We start from the raw sequence: 18,833 nt of genomic DNA, 5'->3' as shown, positions 1-18,833 counted from the left end.
TTAAGTGATGTTCAGAAGGATACCAAAAGGATGCACCTTAAAATCTGATAAAATTAACTGTAAACCCCCCAAATCACTCAAAATGCCCACCGAAACAAGTCACATCTTTAAAAAGTCTTTCAGTTAAACATAAAGAGGGATGCAAAGGGTGCTCAGCTGCAGAGACAGGCTTTCCTAGCAGCCAATGAGAAGGAGCAGCTCAGAGGAAGATGGACACTGGAAGAGTGGAAGTGGAAAGAGCAGCAACAGAGACCTGCTCCGGAGGAGGAGTGAGGCCAAGGTTGTTGTGAACAACTGGGTACGACCAAGGACATGGAAGGTATTACAGAGAGAAGAAGCTGTAGGAGAAGAGCAAATGTATTTCATTCTCACTGAACTTCTAGCTAATGCATGTGTTGCTTCAAACCACATGAGGGCACTGGTAGTGCAACAATCTATCCAGCTGTTTGTCTAAGTCAGGCACCCCCAAACTTGGCCCTCCAGCTGTTTGGGACTACAACTCCCATCATCCCTAGCTAAAAGGACCAGTGGTCAGGGGTGATGGGAATTGTAGTCCCAAAACACCTGGAGGGCCAAGTTTGGGGATGCCTGGTCTAAGTTAACTCTGCCCCTAAAAGCTGAGCCATTTTGTTTTGCTATTCTCTAGACAATATATCTGCTGCTTTCTTTCTCTCACCCCCACTCATCCTGTAAGTAATTCCTGCATGAATAAAGCCTCTGAATTACAAAAACTATAAGCGATTCCTTCAATCTAATTCACCCAAGTTGCAAGGTCTGCTGACAGAAGTAGTTTCCCATCACAGTTTCCCTTGCCCCCCGCCTTTGTCCCAAGGAACAGATTGGGTGTGCTGGCTGAAAAGATGCCAAAGTTCAATGTGCACACTCAGTTTTAGTTCAGTTTGCCAGGATAGAAGGTGGAGAGCCTCGCCAACCAGGAGGCCTTGCAACTGGCAATGGATCTTGAAACTGTTTGGAAGAACAAGTTGTTGCAGGAACATCTGAGGGTGAAACCTGCCCTTTTTGCAACACTGAGGTCAGCCCTATGGCACACTCGGAATTGAGCTTGATCAACTCTAGACTCACAGTAAAGCAATTGTTTAAAGGTTTATGTATGAACTTGCTGTTATCTGTTGCTTTTACATTATGCTCTTGTGAAAGCTGGTAAACAGGGACTAGAGACTAAAGTCTTTCCCCTTTTTCTCCAGCTGCTCTCGCCTTGTAGCAGTTTTCTTGAAGGCGTACGCATGCAGCCTTTGCCTTGCTCAAACAAGCTCTTGCCTCCAGGAAGGCCCTAAGAATCAGGTGTTGCTTCAGGTTTTTTAACTCAGTCTTTTGGGTTGCTCAATTTCCCATTGTTTGCATGTCGTAGCTGCAGTTGCTCTGTTAGTGGAGAAAGTGGCTGACATCATTATTAACCATCCTTAATCCTTGAAGCTCTGCATGCTGTTTAGACTCCTCCGTGCTTGCAAACCCAACATTTTCCCTGTGCAACACGTATCAACTTATGAGTGTGAGTTTCTTGGCAACTCTGCTCATGCCTACATCCAAATGGATCCAAGTTGCTTATCAGCCTTTTCACAACACTGATTTATTCTTTTTTACTGATGGCTCTGCCCTTGGTAATGGCACAGGCCAACTCCGAATAGGACATGCTTTCTGTCCTCCTACGCTGTCCCTGGCTGAACTTGTTGCTCCCATGCTGTCAAGTGATCTATTGTTGTTGACATGGAAAAAATAGATGCTTTTCACCTCTTCTGACGCCTGTTGCAGACGACCTGGTCATTGTTGCTTTGCTAGAAACTATAGCCTGCTCTCCTTTATCTCTATCATTCCTGTGGTGATGCACAAGCAGCATGCCAGCAGAGTGCACCAGACCCCAATACTTCAAAACCCTTCCCTGCTCCAGGCCGCAGTAGGGAGTCAGCATTTTGGAGGGGGAATAGCGGGTGGGAAATTGCAGCAGCTGTTCCGCCCTCTCATGTTCTTTCCCTGTTCTCTCTCTTTCTGCTTTGTGTAACAGACTATATCAGTGGGGGTGGGGGGAAGAGAGGTCAGCATGATCCCACTCTGAAGCATTGCTCAACTGGCCAATAAATAGCCGGCTGGCCTGGGTTTCTGGACAGGCTGTGCAGAGAGAGGCCAGCAGCAGATCCAGGAGAGCATTAGGCACAATGCGGACACAATTCTTCAGCGTCCTTGCCCTGACCCTGGGCTGCCTGTCCCAGGTACAGGCTGAAGTGGCTGTGCAGCCTGACTTCCAGCAGGATCAGGTAACCGCGCCTCCCCCCCCCTGCCCCCAGCTCAGGGGCCAAAGAGCTGGGTTCACTTGTCTGCGTGGAGCTTGGCTTAAACCTAGCAAGCCCCGTCCCTGGATCATCTGCCCGGGACCCTTGCAGAATCTGAAATGAAATGACTTATTTCATTTCATTTATTGCATTTCCATCCTGCTTTCCCTCCAGGAGGTCAAGGTGGCATGCATGACCCACGCACCTCCTCATTTAATCCAAACAGCAACCCTGTGAGGGAGGATAGTCTGAGAGAGGCAGCTGCTGGCGCAAGGCTACACTCTCAGGGAGCTTCACGACTGAGGGCGGGAACTGAATCCTGGTCTCCCAGGTCCTAGTCTGGTGCTCTAGCCATTATGCCACAGTGGCTGTCTTTCAGTTAGACCCTGAGAAGCTCAGATCTAAGATCTTGCAAAGGGACCCCCATGGGAGAGAGACTTGTCGTTCTGCCTGTCATTCAGTGTCTCCGCTGGAATGTTCCAGGCATTGAAAAACGTATGCTTCAACTCCAAGCCAAGTCCTGTGAAGGACGAGAAGAGAGGATGACCGACGTGAGAATGTTCTCATTGTCTGGCTAGTGGCTGTGCAAAAGGAATGAGAAGGAAACTCACTCGCTACCTCTTTACACAATGCCTGTGCCAACGATCTGCATGTACAGGAATTTTGGAAGCTGCCTTAGACCAAGTCAGACCCTTGATCTAGCAAGCCCAGTAATGTCAACACTGGCTGGCAGCAGCCAGGATTTCAAGTGGAGGCGTCTCCCAGCCCCAGCTGGAGATGCTGCCAGTGGGGATTGCAAAACAGCTGCTCTACCCAGGAAGCTAGAGCTTTTCATATCTCAGAAGCTGGGAATAAATAGGGAAGGTGTTTTGAAATTCTGGAAATAATCTGTTTGTTTGTGCCCCACCCACTCCCCACCAAAATATGTTCAGCAAGGGGCACAACAAAGAGACGAAGAGGGCTAATTCTGACTTAGCCTTGTTAATTGTGTGGCTTATGTGCTCCCAACTCCAAGAGAGAGTTTTCCACCAAAGTGTCTTAATTTACGGTGGTTGGAGGGGAAATCTGAAGAGGCTTCTTCTTTAGGCAAAGCTACTCCAATGAGAGGTGCCAGTATGCCTCTCCTCTCCCTGCATCTTTAATGCCCAGGCCAAGGAAGATCCCTGTGTTACTCTGAAGCTTGCACTGTTTTTAGCACAAGTGTGAGGGAGGAAGAGCCAAGGGCAGCGCAGTGGGCTGGCAAGCAATAAGGAAAGGTTTATAAATCAGGGAACTGGGGTCTCCCATCAGCCCACGAGGCATTGCGTCCCACCCCACCCCACCCATTTGGCCAGGCAGCAGATTCCAGAGCAAAACGTTTGTGCTAAAGCGGTCCCTGTGTTTGTAGTTCACAGGGAAATGGTACAGCATCGCCCTGGGCTCCAACGCCCGCTGGTTCAAGGACAAGAAGCAGGTGATGAAGATGTGTACCACGGTGGTCATGACCACGGAGGACGGGGACCTGGATGTCACCTCCACTTACCCCAAGTAAGGAGGCACAGGTGGGCTGCCAAGCCTTGGCTGGCGTGCCCCCCCCCACCCGACAGATGGAATTAATATTGTGGGATGTTGCACAGGCCTCTGGTCACAATGGCATCAAAAATCAGGGATGAGCAAGATTAATGGAGGGGTGGGTCTTTTGTCAGCACAGAAGGCTAGGAGCAGAACCTCCATGTTCAGAAGAAGAAGGGTTTGGATTTGATATCCCACTTTATCACTACCCAAAGGAGTCTCAAAGTGGCTAACATTCTCCTTTCCCTCCCCCCCCCCAACAAACACTCTGTGAGGTGAGTGGGGGTGACAGACTTCAGAGAAATGTGACTGGCCCAAGGTCACCCAGCAGCTGCATGTGGAGGAGCGGGGTAGCGAACCCGGTTCACCAGATTACAAGTCCACCGCTCTTAACCACTACACCACACTGGAGCACGGGAACACTGATGCCCAGATATGATGGGAGACTGCGGCTGCCTTGCTTGGAAGCGCTCCATGCTGAACTGATCCTGGAGTCAGGATGCTGGGCAAGATGAGAAGAGCCAGGCTGGATCAGGCAAAAGATCCACCCAGCCCAGTTTCCTGCTTCCAAATATGGACAGACAGATGACCTGGGGAAGTCCCCAAGCAGGGCATGAGGCAATGACCCTTGCCTGTTGCATGCTCCCAGCAACTGACCTCTAAGGGTACACTGCTTTTGGACATGGAGGTTCCATAGTGCTTTCAACACTGATCACTGTTGGCAGCAATGGACCCTTCTTCTTGCATCCATAGAACCCTTTAAAAAGAAAAACCATCCAACCCCATGGCCACAAACCTTGTGACTGGGAGTTCCACAGGTTAATGATGCACCGCTTGAAGCTGCTATTATTGTTTTAGACAGCCCATAGAGATTCTGCAATAGACAGATGTTGGGCAGATGTGGACAGAAGCAAGCTGGCATCTCCCAGGAGGCTGATTTGCAGTTGATCCGTGGAGAGTTCTCACTCCCAATATTTCAACAATAGCAGGAAAATAAAATAAATCCTCTGCCACGGCTGGCCTTGCACTGGCTTCTCATCTTTCAGCCTCTGTGTTCCCCACCTGTAAAATGGGGATATTCATGGGTTGCCTTTCATGCAGCTCTGTGGGTCTGTGTTCAAATCCTTCATCTATAGGAACCCAGTTGTAGATTTACAGTAAAGGTAAAGGGACCCCTGACAGTTAGGTCCAGTTACGGACAACTCTGGGGTTGCGGTGCTCATCTCGCTTTACTGGCCAAGGGAGCTGGCGTACTGGCTGAGGGAGCTGGTCATGTGGCCAGCATGACTAAGCCACTTCTGGCGAACCAGAGCAGTGCATGGAAATGTTTTTTATCTCCCTGCCAGAGCGGTACCTATTTACCTACTTGCACTTTGACGTGTTTTCGAATTGCTAGGTTGGCAGGAGCAACAGGAGCTCACCCTGTCATGGGGATTCGAACCACCGTCCTTCTGATCGGCAAGCCCTAGGCTCTGTGGTTTAACCCACAGTGCTACCTGCATCCCTAGATTTACAGTATGTACTTGTTTATAAATATGACCCAAGAGCATTGCATAAGCGAGACTCTGCCAACCTGGTGCCCTCCAGAGGATTTGAGCTGAACATTTGGAAGAATTTTCTGATAGTAAGAGCTGTTTGACAGTGGAACGGTCTCCCTTGGGAGGAGATGGACTCTCCTTCCTTGGAGGTTTTTAAGCAGAGGTTGGATGGCCATCTGTCAGGGATGCTTTAGCTGAGATTCCTCAAACTCAAAACCCTGAAGGTTGTTCCCGTAAGCCAGCAGGCTTCCTGAATTGGCTGCCAGTGCTTCTCCTTCTTTCATCACTGTCCTGCTCTCTCTCTGCTCTAGGCTCAACGAGTGCGAGACGAGGAAAAGCCTTTTTGTCCGGACTGAGCAGCCTGGCCGATTCCTATACACCAGCCCACGTAAGTGAGAGCCACATCATCTCCCATCTGGCTGGGCAGCAGCCAGGCAACCCTCAGTCTGGGATGGGTTGGGAAAGAGATTGGCACCTTTCTGACTTAATCCCTCCTGGTTGTTTCCAAGCAGGGCAAGGAAGAGCCATCCCTTGCCAGACGGAGAGGGAAACTGGTTCTAGCAGCTGGGGGTTGGGTGGGTGCCAAACCAAAGCAACCTGCCAGTGGCTAGCACCATTTATATCATAGAATTGTAGAGTCGGAAGGGACCCCGAGATTCATCTTGTCCAACCCCCTGTAATCCAGGAATCATTTGCGTGGTGTGCAAAGCCAGTGTCTGGCAGTGATGGGGTGTGGGTGTGTGACTGTGTCTCCTTGCTGGCTCCATTTCAATTCTTCTCTTGCCTCCTTCGATGCCAGGCTCTGGAAACCGCCATGACGTCCGTGTGGTGGAGACCAACTACGATGAGTACGCCTTGCTGTATGCCAAGGAGCAAAACATGAAGAAGTTGACAATGGTAACACTGTATGGTACGTCTGTTCCTCCCACTGCTCTGCCACCAGGGGGCAGCCTTCCTCCCTTCTGCTCCACCACCCCCGCCCTTCTGGCTTGCGCTGTTCCCCTTGGGGACAGAGGACTGGGGGGCCTGGGTTTTATTGCACCAGATAGATTGGGTGGCAGGAGAGCTGGAGAGTTGGAAGGGACCGTGAGGATCATCTAGTGCAACCCCTGCAGGGCAGGAATCCTTTTGCCCAACATGGGACTCGAACCCACACCCTGAGATGAAGAGTCTCGTGCTCTAACCAACTCTCCTTGCTCAACAGCGCTTTGTGTTTCTGGTGGCAGGTAGAAGCAAGGAGCTGAGTCCCGAACTGCGGGAGAAGTTCACCCAGCTGGCCTTGGCAGAGGGACTTGGTAATGAGGACATCCTCTTCTTGCCCAGCACTGGTAAGTGGGAGAACTGGGAGCGGGAGCCGGACAGGGCTCAGGTTTCTTCCTCTAGGGATTGCCATGTGGGGTTTATCATGGGTTCACCTGCCTCCTGCTTGCTTGGACAGAGGGCAGCAATTCATAAACAGTTTTCAGGCCCCTTCCCCTTGGTACCATAAAAACCCATCCCAGTGCCCCCACCCGATCCCAAGACAAGGCATTATTTGGAATAGTGCTTTGTACAACACACTATTTTTCATTTTCATTTATCTATTAGATTTATATACCGGCATTCAGCACAAGATCTCTGGGTGGTTCACAAGATAAAAATACAAAGTAAAAGCACAAGTAAATAATTAAAACGCTAACAACGGAACAACAACCCCCCCAAACACATTTAAATGTAAATAGAGCGTTAATCAGCCCAAGGCCTTGTTGAAAAGGAACTTTTTCACTTGGCACCTAAAGGTGTATAATGAAGGCTCCAGGTGAGCCTCCCTGGGGAGAATATTCCACAAATGGGGAGCCACTGCAGAAAAGGCCCCGTTCTCATGTTGCCGCCTCTCGTGGAGGAGGTACGCTAAGCAAGATAGTAGGGCCATGACATTTAGAGCAGTAGCCATTGATTGTGCATTGATTCAAAATCCACTTAAGACTATTTAGTTTAATTAATGCAATTGAAATGATGTTTGATCCAGCGATAGCACCTGTTTCAAAGCCTGAAGGTCATTTACACCTCCAGCACCCCCTGGTGCCCCTGAGAATCTTAGCACCCCACCTTAGGTAATCACTCACCAGAAGTTTGCACTGCCCACTTGAGCAGCCACTAGGCTAGGACGTAGGTAAAGTCTAGTCCATTGCAGCACTTAGTTTTGCCTCACCAATGGCACCCGGCCCCAAAGAAGTTTTCTTGAGGGCAATGTGGTTCCCCATCCTTGGTTTAAAGGGGTCCTGTCAGATGGCAATGGTGATTGCTCGTGAGTAACCAGTCAGGACTCCAACCTGTCTTTTACAGGTTTTATTTTGGTGCAAAACTATTTACAGTGCAGAACCACAAATTCATGTCTGCTTCAATTGCTAGCAGAATCTGGGAGTGGTCGTTTCCAGGTCCTCCCCCAACATAATAGCTTAGTCACCCCCAGCCTTTTCCTTCCTTCTTTGCGTTTTACACCACTGCGCAGGGTGGAAGACGGAAGAGGCGTGCTTCCCTCTTGGCCAGCTTGGCAAGGAGTGGTGCTGAGGCTCCCAGCAGCATCCTCTGGTCCCTTCCCCTCTTCCCCACCGGAGGTGTGGCTTTCCCCACCACAGGAAGAGGCAGTGGCGTAGCGTGGGGGGTGCAGGGGGGGCCGGCCGCACCGGGCGCAACATCTGGGGGGGGCCGCTCGCACTCGCAGCTCTCTGCCCCTACTAAAATCCACGGGTTAGGGGGCGCAAATTACTTGCCTTGCCCTGGGTGCTGACAACCCACGCTATGCCACTGGGAAGAGGAACTGCTTCGCAAGATTTTCGGAGGTTCCCTGTAACCCAGCTGCCCCTCAGCTTCCCTTCCGATGGCAGTCCCCTGACAGGTCTAGTCCCTGCCTGGTCTGTCTGTGATTTGAATTCTGAAACCCAAAATATTCCTTCACTCTTAAGCTCTGGCTGCCAAAACATAGAATCTCAGCAGTTTGCTTTGTTTTCTTTCCCTTCCCATTGATTTAATACATTGATCACATGCCTTTTAAAGAAAAAGATCTCCATGACGTGTACAAATACGGAACTCAGAAAAATCTCCCCCAAAATACGAAACGCCATTTGAACACAGCTTTTTAGAAACATCAGAAATGTGCAGCAGTCTTAGAGCTGGCAAAAAATCAATGAATGATGGGGCTCCATGCCAACCTATGCTACAACAAATCAAAGTGCACAACTGATTTTTTGAAAAGCCCCAATTTAAATTGGACTCTTGAAAATGACAAAGAGGAGATGAATCAGATAAGAACATCTGAAAATACCAGTCAGGTGGAGCTTGCCTGATTTCACAAGGAATTGAGTTCCACAGATCCATGCGGGGACACACCACCTGTATCCTCACCAGGACTGGTTCCCAAAGCAGCTCACAGTTAAAACCCATCACCATTGTCATGCTATAGCCCATGTATATCATAAAAAACAGATTATATCCTTTCTTTTCAGCTGATGTAGGGTCAGGATCCACAGCACACTGACCATTGATCTGCCTGCTGGTCCTGTTTCTAGATTTTTAGCAGGGGGTATATGAAGAAAGAGGAGGAGAAAAGCTGAGTAGAGAGGAGAAACAGGCATAAACAAGTTTCCTGCTGAAATTAAAAATTAAGGATATCTGGCCTTATGTGTCATGCATCCCATATTCCCAGTGTGAGCAACAGAGGGGAGTTTGCATCTAGACATAGATTAATGGTTAATAAGCCACTTTTGGTCTCTTGCAGCCGGACACTCTGAATTGCATTGTGGGGCGGGGGGGGGTTAGTGAGTAGGGAATGCAAGTGTGCGATGGGTTTGCCTAGTGGTACGTGTGTGGCCAAGGTTGGACTAGAAGACCTCTGGGTGCCCTTGTTCCAGAGCTGTGATTTGGTGGCTACACAGGACTGTGCCCTGGGTAGCAAAACAACCCTTTGCTCACCAGCATGCAGCACACACACCCTTGCCACCCTCGAATGCCTTTAGATCACTCCCTGATCCCTCTCCTTGCCTTCTCTCCGGACAGATCTTTGCATGACGGACGATGTGTAGGTGAGTTGCCTTTTACTCTGTGGCTCGTGGGAGAGGCAAGCGGTGGGGCAGTGTTACATTTCTAGAAATCAAAAGGTTGGGGCTCATACGTGTCTGTCCCGAGGCCTTTCCTCATAAACCCTGACAGCGCATGTGTGTCAATTGCTGGGGAAGGAGTGTACAGGGCTCTCCAAAGCATGGTTTGTCAGACATAATATGTGTGTTATGTATGAGCTAGGCCACTGTCTTGAGCAACAAGTGCCGAGGGCTGCTTGCTTAAGAACATAAGAAAAGCCTGATGGATCAGACCAATGGCCCATCTAGTCCAGCATGCTGTTCTCACAGTGGCTGGTTGGATGCATATTGTAGGAAACCCGCAAGTAGGATTTGAGCACAATAGCCCTCTCGTCTTCTGGGTTTCCAGCCACTGGTATTCAGAAGCATGGCTGCCTCCGTCCGCAGAGGCGGATCATAGCCATCATGTCTGGTAGCCAGCGATAGTTCTCTCCTCCATGAGTTTGTCCAATCCTCTTCTAAATCTCTCAACGTTGGTGGCCATCAGTGCCTCCATAGTTTAACTCTGTGCTTTCTTAGATGATAAAGAGAGGGAGGGAGGGAGGGAGAGAAGAGGCATGGAAGAGATTTCAAAGGAACAAGAGAGGCCTTCATTGTTTGGGAGCATCTGTGGGGCTGCAGGTTAGCTTCTGGAAGGCCCACAGAAGGTTGGCCTGATGATCAGCCATGGTAGTTCTTCAGGACGCAATGACTGCCCTGCTGCTGATTCAGGCCAAGGGCCCAGTCTCCTGTTTTCTCACGAGCTGGGCATGGATGTGATAGTTGCGCTCAGCTGCTTGTCCTCAGCAGGGGCTGCTCAGAACATGGATGTTTCTGAACATGGATGCTCTCTTGATAGATCTGAATCTGAATTTGTCTTGTCTCCTTTTAAAGCTAATAGAGCCACATCTGGTGGCAGGGAGTTCCGTGGTCATGGTGTGTCAACAAATACAGTTGTGTGTAGTTTGCACCCAGAAGAGGGCTGAGCTTGCTTGGATACCACCAAGGGGAATTGAGACTTCTAAATCTGGTGGTTGGTGGTTGGGATTATATCCAGAATGCAGAAATATGTGGTATACACACCCCCTTTCCTTTTCAAGCTCCTAGGTTGAAAATCCAGGTTTTGCTTTGAGCAAGGAAGCCCCATTTTCTGACCCGTCTGCCAATCCTTGACTTCTCCAGCACTGACGTAGCACCTGTTCCCTGTTCAGCCATGAGCATCTTTCACCTCTAACCCACCCCTGTAAAAGCTGATCCTTGATTAAAAATAAAAAATGTCACACAAAATGGTAGTGTTGATGTTTTGGTTTTGTCATTGGGGGAATCTCCAGGAACACACTCCCTTAATCCTCAGCCCACAGGTACATTAATTATTATTTGTTACTACTATTATAATGTCATAATATGGTAATATTTCTTCCTACAAAAAGTATCAGTTCCTGCCATCAGGAAATGCTGCATTTCTTCCCAGAGTTGCCTTTATTGATACCCCCCCCCCCCAGATTTTTAAATTTTATTATTATTATTATTATTATTATTATTATTATTATTATTACTCAAAGGCGCTTGAAGAGTCTATCAAATGCATTAGGAAGGCTGTCTTAATCCTTCAACCTGTTTATCCATGTAGCCCACTGCTGCCTACACTGGCTGGCAGCAGCATTCTAGGGTTGTCTCAAGCAAAAAGAGCTTGGCACTCCCCCAGGTCTCTGGTCCTTTTAGCAGGGGGAGTGTCAAGCTCTTCTGCATGCATAGCTAGAGGGTATGGGTGACTGTCTGGCACAGATGCTAGAATAATAGAATTGTAGAGTTGGAAGTTTGACCAAACTGTGGGAGGCAGTGGAAGACAGGAGTGCCTGGCGTGCTCTGGTCCAGGGGGTCACAAAGAGTCGGACACGACTAAACGACTAAACAACAACAAGAGTTGGAAGGGACACCCAGGGTCATCTAGTTCAACCCCCAGCAATGCAGAAATCTCAGCTAAAGAGTTGTTTGACAGTGGAACTGTCTCAGTTGGGAGGTTATGGACTCTCCTTCCTTGGAGGTTTTTAAGCAGAGGTTGGGGTTGGGTGGCGATCAGTCATGGATGCTTTAGTTGTGATTCCTGCATTGCAGGGCATTGGACCAGATGACTCTTGGGGTCCTTCCAACACTACAATTCTTTGGTTCTCTTATCAGTTTTTTTGGGGGGGTGTTGAATGGGGGTGGCCGAATCAGGAGAGAAAAGGAAGTGTGGAAAAAGTGCGTGTAGGGGAGAGTTGAGAAAACTGACAAGGAGGGTAGAGGAAAAAAGGGAGTAAGAGTAAGAATGGGGATGCAAAGCCAGTGTGGTGTAGTGGTTAAGAGTGGTAGACTTGTAATCTGGTGAACCGGGTTCACTTCCCCGCTCCTCCACATGCAGCTGCAGCAGGTGACCTTGGGCTGGTCACATTTCTCTGAAGTCTCTCAGCCCCACTCACCTCCAAATCCAAACTCTTCTTCTTCAAAGTAAGTTGCAAAAAGGAGAGTGTAGGAGGCTTGGGGATAGGGTTGAAGATGAAAGCAGGGGCCTGAAAGGGCCTGAAAAACAGGAGATGGAATGAAGCTGAAAATGGGTGCAAAGCAGAGCTGCAGAAAGAAGAGATCAGCAGCTCCGGAAATGAGACCTTCCTTCCAACTCACAGGCAAACTGGCCCCAAGTTGTTAAGGGCTTTATATTCTAACAGTAACACCTTGAACCTAGCCTTGTAGCAGACTGACAACCAGTGCAGATTCCTGAGCACTGGTGTTCTATGCTGAGAAGGCCTCACTCCTAATAGCAATTGTGCTGCAGCACTGTGCACTAACTGCTGCTCCCTGTTCAAGCGCATTGCAGTAATGCAGTCTTGAAGTTACCAGTGCATGAACTGCCGTGGCCAACTTTTCCCAGTCCGAGCTTTTTCCTGGCTATATTCAGTGGGTCTAACTGTGTAAATGCCGCCCATAGTCTCCCATTATTTCAATATTGTTGCTCCCCGCCCCTTCCAAATAGGATGCTCAGCTCCTTTCCTGAGCAAGGTTCCCATGCCTTTCAGTTGATTAAAGCATAGCAGTGACAACCCTAAGGTTGCAGGTTCGATCCCTGAATGGGACAGCTGCATATTCCTGCATTGCAGGGGGTTGGACTAATTCAGGGGTCAGCAAACTTTTTCAGCAGGGGGCTGGTCCACTGTCCCTCAGACCTTGTGGGGGGCTGGATTATTTTTTATTATTATTATTTTGTATTTTAATATTCTGTTAGAAGCCACCCAGAGTAGCTGGGGAAACCCAGCCAGATTGGTGGGATGGTTAGATAGATAATTTATTACAGTCAAAGACCAGCTCACATAACATAACACGGTAAAACAGTGTTCATAAAGATAAAATATGCAAACAGAGCAGATTGCAGCAATAGCTCATGAGTTAAAATGAATATATATACATATACACATACAACTGAGATTTCGGCTACCATAAAAATTGACCCTGAGGCGACTTCAGCATTTCCCTAGTGAGCTATTTTATTCTAGAGGATGATCTGTGCCTACAAATCTGGGCGCAGAATCTGGCTACCAGCCAGGTCATCTCATTATCTTTGCCTAAGAGGAGAGAATTAAGTTTAGACTTGTCTGAACGATTGGCGGGCCTCTTCAGCAAAGGATCAATGGTGTCTCTACGAATCTCAACATAAAAAGGACATCTAAAAAATATTTTTTCGGGGCTTCCTATTTCCCCTAATGGGGTGGGCGGGGTATAAATAATAAATTATTATTATTAAATTATTATAAAAATGAACGAATTCCTATGCCCCACACATAACCCAGAGATGCATTTTAAATAAAAGGACACATTCTACTTATGCAAAAACACGCTGATTCCCAGACTATCAGCAGGCCAGATTTAGAAGGCGATTGGGCCGCATCCGGCCCCCGGGCCTTAGTTTGCCTACCCATGGACTAGGTGGTCCTCAGGGTCCCTTTACAATTCTATGAATCTATGAATCAACCTCTACCACTTTTCTTGCTCTGGGCGCACACCAACTGGGAGGCAGTTGAGGTCCTTCAGGTTTTGCTGTTTGTTTTAAGAAGCCAGTAATTTGAAGGGGGCGTATTGTGTACATTTTCTCTTAAGGCAGCTTGGCTCAGCTGGAAGGCCTTTGCACAAGGGGATTTAGGAAAGCTTCAGGAGGATTTAGATAAAGGCAGGATTACCGTATTTTTCGCTCTATAACACGCATCTGACCATAACACGCATGTAGTTTTTAGAGGAGGAAAACAAGGAAAAAATATTCTAAACGAAACAGTGGATGTATGATTTTTATGGTTCATGCTGTGGCCACAGACATGTGATCTGACAGTGAGTTTGGGGTAGCCCAATGCAAAAATCCTGAGGATCCATGTGGATCCATGCTTTGTAACGTTTTTGCGCCATTGCGGCCCCATGAAACAGTGGGTGCGTGTGTGTTTTTTGGTGCAGGCTATAGCCATGGAAATGCTATGTGATCTGATGGTGAATTTGGGGTGACCCAGTGCAAAAATCCTGAGGATCCATGTGGATCCATGCTTTGTAACCACGTTTTAAGTGGGGAGGGAAGGAAAAGAACTCAAGGGACAAGGAGCACGCGTGGGGTGTGTGGAGAAGGAGCTTTTCTGCGAGCTGAGCGGGGGGGGGGGGGAAGAGCACTGTTGCTTTAAAGGTATACTTAAGGTATTTGCCCTGTGCCTGGGTTTTTTTTCCATTTAACAGTTTGCAGCCTTTTCCTTCCGCTCCTTGTTTTGAGGCAGAATAGATTTGAGCAAGTGAGGAGGACTTGGATTGCAGGGGATTCGCCATTAGCTGTGTAAAAGCGCTCCTCCTTGCAGCCTGAATGATAAGCAGCCACCAGCAGCAATAGAATGGAGCACAAAAAAGCGGTAGGGGCACTAGGACCCAGACAATGCTCAAATCTATCCTGCCTGAAAATAAGCTGCTCCGTCCCCGCGGATCAGCTGAGACGCGGGGGCGGATTTGCGAAGTTTCCCCCTCTCCCTCATGCCCTCCCCAGCCTTTTTTTTTACTTCCTGGTTTTCACTGCGCTGGCTCAGAGCTCGAGGTTGGTTTTATTTTGCTGCTGGTTGCTTAAATTTTATCTTTCCTGCCATCCCTCTGCAGCCTCACTGCTCTGTTTAGAGAGCGCACGGACTTTTGCTAGCTCCGTCCCTCCTCCCGTGTAAGCGGCTGCTGCCGGCTTTGCTGCATGACTCTCCTTCCCTCCCTCCTCCCCGGCTCCAGGTCGCTTTAAAGCAAGCAAAGCGAGAGCCTCGTAGAGTGTGTAAGCGGCTCCCGCTTTGCTTGACTGATGGCAGCCATGGCTCCGATCCGTGCATTCGCTCCATAACACGCACAGGCATTTTCCCTTACTTTCTAGGAGCAAAAAAGTGCGTGTTTTGGAGCGAAAATTACGGTAGTTTGCAGGCCACTTCCTCTCTCTCTTGATTGCGGCTGGCTGGGAGTGTCTGCCCACTGGCAAGAAAGCAATGGCTCTTGGCACAGGTTTCAAGCCAGCTCCATCTGTCAACCAAATGACACATCTAGAAGACACCACATTGGTTTCCCCTGGACTAAACAGCTAAGGCTGGGTCTGATTCCCACCCCCAGTATAGGGCAGTAAATATGGAGGAAGGCACTTGTGGGCATTGAGGTCACCAGCATATCCCTGGATAAAGCTAGACCCCTTTGTGAGTCTGTTGCTCTAGGGCCGGGGAGTGCATTCCTGTCTAAAATAGGTTCCTGTCTAAAATAGGTTCCACCTAGATCACTATTATTATCAACCAAAGACTATCACCACCTAGTTTGGATCGATCTTTAGTTTGTTCACCACAAGCTTAGTGAACCACAAGCTTAACATGAGTCAACAGTGCGATGCAGCAGCAAATAAGGTTAATGCTATTCTAGGCTGTGTCAACAGATGTATATAGTGTCCCGATCAAGGGAAGTCATAGTACCACTCTATTCTGCCTTGGTCACACCACACCTGGGGTACTGTGTCTAATTCAGGGAACCACAATTTGAGAAAGATATTGACAAGCTAGAACATGTGCAGAGGAGGGTGACCAAGATGATCAAGGGTCTGGAAACCAAGCCTTATGAGGAATGATTGAGGGAGTTGAGTATGTTGAGCCTGGAAAAGAGGAGACTGAAAGGAGACAGGATAGCCATCTTCAAATATTTTAGGGGCTGTCACATGGAAGATGGAGCAAGCTTGCTTTCTCCTGCTCTGTGTGTATCTTTGTGTGTGTTAAAAATTGGAATTTTTAACATTTCTAGGTAGGGCTGAGAGTGTCCCTTGCCAAAACCCATTGAGAGTTGCTGCCAATCAGTGTAGACAATACAGAAGGAGATAGGCCAATGGTCTAACTCTGTATAAAGCTGCTTCCTAGGTTCCTAACTTGTGCATGGATGCAATGAAGCCTTTTGGCCACGAAAACACAAATGTGAATTGCCCAGGTCACCTGCCAATCTGGTCTGGCCCAACCGAATAGACAGCCAGGGGCTCCAGCTAACAACAGGGGAGAGTTTTGATTCAGTTCACATTTTCAAGGTAAACCTTCCAAATTTTTACTTTCTGGAGCAATGTGCCAACTGAAACACAGCTGCCCTTCGAAATTCTCTAAATTTCGCAGATAGCGTAAGTCAAGGAATATGTCCAAAAATGCACATGCTAGTACAAAGTGTGCATGGAATGCATATGCTTCTGAAAACAATATACAAAAATGTATTGTATTAGGAAAAAAATGCTTTGCAAGAATGTGAATGCATGCAGGTCTTGTGATCCAAAAATTCGTTCTATGAAAGTTCACTTGTGGTTCGAGGGCCCGACCCCCGCAATGTGAAATGAATACGCAAGGACACGTGATATAAGGTTAATGGGCAAGAAAAGGCCACAACTTTATTGATTACAGCAGTGAAAAGGTATTGGCTTAGGCATTGGATGTCTAAAACAATGGGGTTTATTCACCAGTAGGTGGAGCCTGTTGATGATAATTCAACTATAGGCTCTCCCCTGATGTCACCGAGGGTCGTGCCATGGCCTCCCGCCAAGCAGGCATCGGACAGAATACACGACTGCCAGATTCCTTTAACGGAATACCCAAAAATTGAAGGCATAGGCGATGGCCACACCTAGCCCTTCGACACACCACAACACATTATTCCAATGCCTAACCTACCCACCAATACCACCAAAGTTGTGACGATTGCTACGAGGTAGGCGAAAAAACCAAAAAGCCTAATGCCAAATGGAAAAATTCCTACCAGGCCCCCTGGACAACCAGGGCGACCAACCTAAGGTCCATAGCAAGGCCAATGAACTAAGACCCTGAGCTCAAAGGGAGTGGAGGGTGGGTGACTCGCGAAGGGACGACGGAGAAGAATGAGGCCGAGGAGAGGCTGGCGCTGCAGCAAAAGGCTGCTGTACACGCCCCCTCAGAGGCACCTGGTTGGGTGCCTGCCGAGGGGCGTGGGCGCCAGCCAGGTGAGAGGAGGAGGCAGGGGGCTAATGCCCCCTGCTAGGGGCGGAGCTTGGGCTCCCGCCCACAACCACTCCCCTCTCTTCCAGGGAGGAGAGTCTTTATCTAAACACAAGGAATTAGTACTGAAACATTGCTATACACACCGCAAGTTCAGATATCCAAGCAGCCAGGCCTGCATAAAGTACTATAAACAGATAAGCAGCCTTAAACAAGCCTTCTTTTTTTAACTGCTTTACTGGTCCTCATAAGCCGTTTCATCAGAAACAGTGTTGGGTGGGAGCGGTAGAATTTGGACAAGGTTCCAGAGGGTTTTTCTGTCCCACCCCCACCCCCCTTTTTGAGGTCAAAGTTCCACAGTCAGGAATGCTTAGAAATTTCCCCATAGGAACCAATTGAGAATGTTGACTCATTATGTGAACGCTTGTCTAACTAACGGATTGCACTTATTAGGCAAAAGTGCATACAAAATGTGCATTTCAGAAGAAATTTGCACTGAAATGCTGGCAAATTTTCATAAGGACTTGAAAAAAATGTTCAACTGGTATGGAAATAATAAATTTAAGAATGGGAAAATGAGAAAAAGAGAGAAACTAACAGGGACAGATTTGTCCATAGAGGCACAGGTCAAATCTGTGTCCAGGGCAGCTGTTTACCAGCTCCATCTGGTACGTAGGCTGAGACCCTATCTGCCTGCGGACTGTCTCGCCAGAGTGGTGCATGCTCTGGTTATCTCCCGCTTGGACTACTGCAATGCACTCTACGTGGGGCTACCTTTGAAGGTGACTCGGAAACTACAACTAATCCAGAATGCGGCAGCTAGACTGGTGACTGGGGGCGGCCGCCGAGACCATATAACACCGGTCTTGAAAGACCTACATTGGCTCCCAGTACGTTTCTGAGCACAATTCAAAGTGTTGGTGCTGACCTTTAAAGCCCTAAACGGCCTCGGTCCAGTATACCTGAAGGAGAGTCTCCACCCCCATCATTCTGCCCGGACGCTGTGGTCCAGCGCCGAGGGCCTTCTGGCGGTTCCCTCATTGCGAGAAGCAAAGCTACAGGGAACCAGGCAGAGGGCCTTCTCGGTAGTGGCGCCCGCCCTGTGGAACGCCCTTCCAGCAGATGTCAAAGCGATAAACAACTACCTGACATTCGGAAGACATCTTAAGGCAGCCCTGTTCAGGGAAGTTTTTAACGTGTGATATTTTACTGTATTTTTGGTTTCTATGGAAGCCGCCCAGAGTGGCTGGGGAGGCCCAGCCAGATGGGCGGGGTATAAATAATAAATTATTATTATTATTATTATTATTATTATTATTATTATTATTATTATTATTTGCTCTTCCTGAGCGCTAGTAGATTGGGAAATATCACAGGGGAGTCTCACAGGCTTTGGGGCAGCAAAGTCAGCAATGTGAGGGATGCTAGTGCTTTTCTTCTTCAGGGGGATCTTAGTTTGGGGGTCACAGCTCAGTGGTCAGAGCACCTGCTTTGCATGCAGAAGGTCCCAGGTGAGGCTAGGCATCTATCTCCCTTGCCTGAAACCATGGAGACCTACTGCCAGTCATTGCAGACAGCACTGATTCAAAGGGACCTTAATGGTCTGATTCAGTATGAAGCAACTCCTTATGCATTCCTTCCTTTGTCTTTGGGGGGGGGATTGCTCCCCATTTCTGCCCGTGCAAACAAATGGACCAAAAGTGCACATTCTCTCATGCAGAGTCAGGAAAAGGGGTCTTGGTTGGGAATACCCTCGAGGGCAGAATATTTGTATACTGCGATTTGGATCATGGGGAGTCATTTTGAAGCGCCCCTTCATCCAACCTGCCTGTTCTCTTTTCTTGTTGTTGTTGGGTCAGG

General features: G+C 48.4%; 3 protein-coding genes across 6 annotated transcripts in view; 1 reads left to right on the top strand and 2 right to left on the bottom strand.

Annotated features, from left to right (window-relative positions):
• Positions 1-18,833, bottom strand: part of LOC310762214 (cytochrome P450 2J2-like) — a 205,759-nt gene that overhangs the window by 81,291 nt on the left and 105,635 nt on the right. The window lies entirely within an intron of this gene.
• The window catches only part of LOC310762194 (cytochrome P450 2J2-like), an 81,695-nt gene that overhangs the window by 27,269 nt on the left and 35,593 nt on the right, over positions 1-18,833 (bottom strand). The gene's annotated exons all lie outside the window — the stretch shown is intronic.
• On the top strand, positions 2,058-10,755 carry LOC310762259 (lipocalin-like). Of its 2 annotated transcripts, none has more exons than XM_083612999.1 (7): positions 2,058-2,270; positions 3,673-3,812; positions 5,686-5,762; positions 6,174-6,284; positions 6,601-6,702; positions 9,410-9,435; positions 10,576-10,755. In XM_083612999.1, the coding sequence occupies exons 1-6, from the start codon at positions 2,172-2,174 to the stop codon at positions 9,433-9,435; spliced, it is 555 nt and encodes a 184-aa protein (XP_083469125.1). In that variant the 5' UTR covers positions 2,058-2,171; the 3' UTR covers positions 10,576-10,755. The 2 variants fall into 2 exon arrangements, with proteins under 2 accessions (XP_083469125.1, XP_083469124.1); XM_083612998.1 differs by having other exon boundaries at positions 2,064-2,270; positions 10,569-10,755.

The sequence above is a fragment of the Podarcis filfolensis genome (assembly GCF_964270895.1).
Source record: "Podarcis filfolensis genome assembly, chromosome: 5".
Classification (NCBI taxonomy): Eukaryota; Metazoa; Chordata; class Lepidosauria; order Squamata; family Lacertidae; genus Podarcis; species Podarcis filfolensis.
The sequence above is the reverse complement of the archived record's forward strand: the minus strand, read 5'-3'. Positions and strand labels throughout refer to the sequence as shown.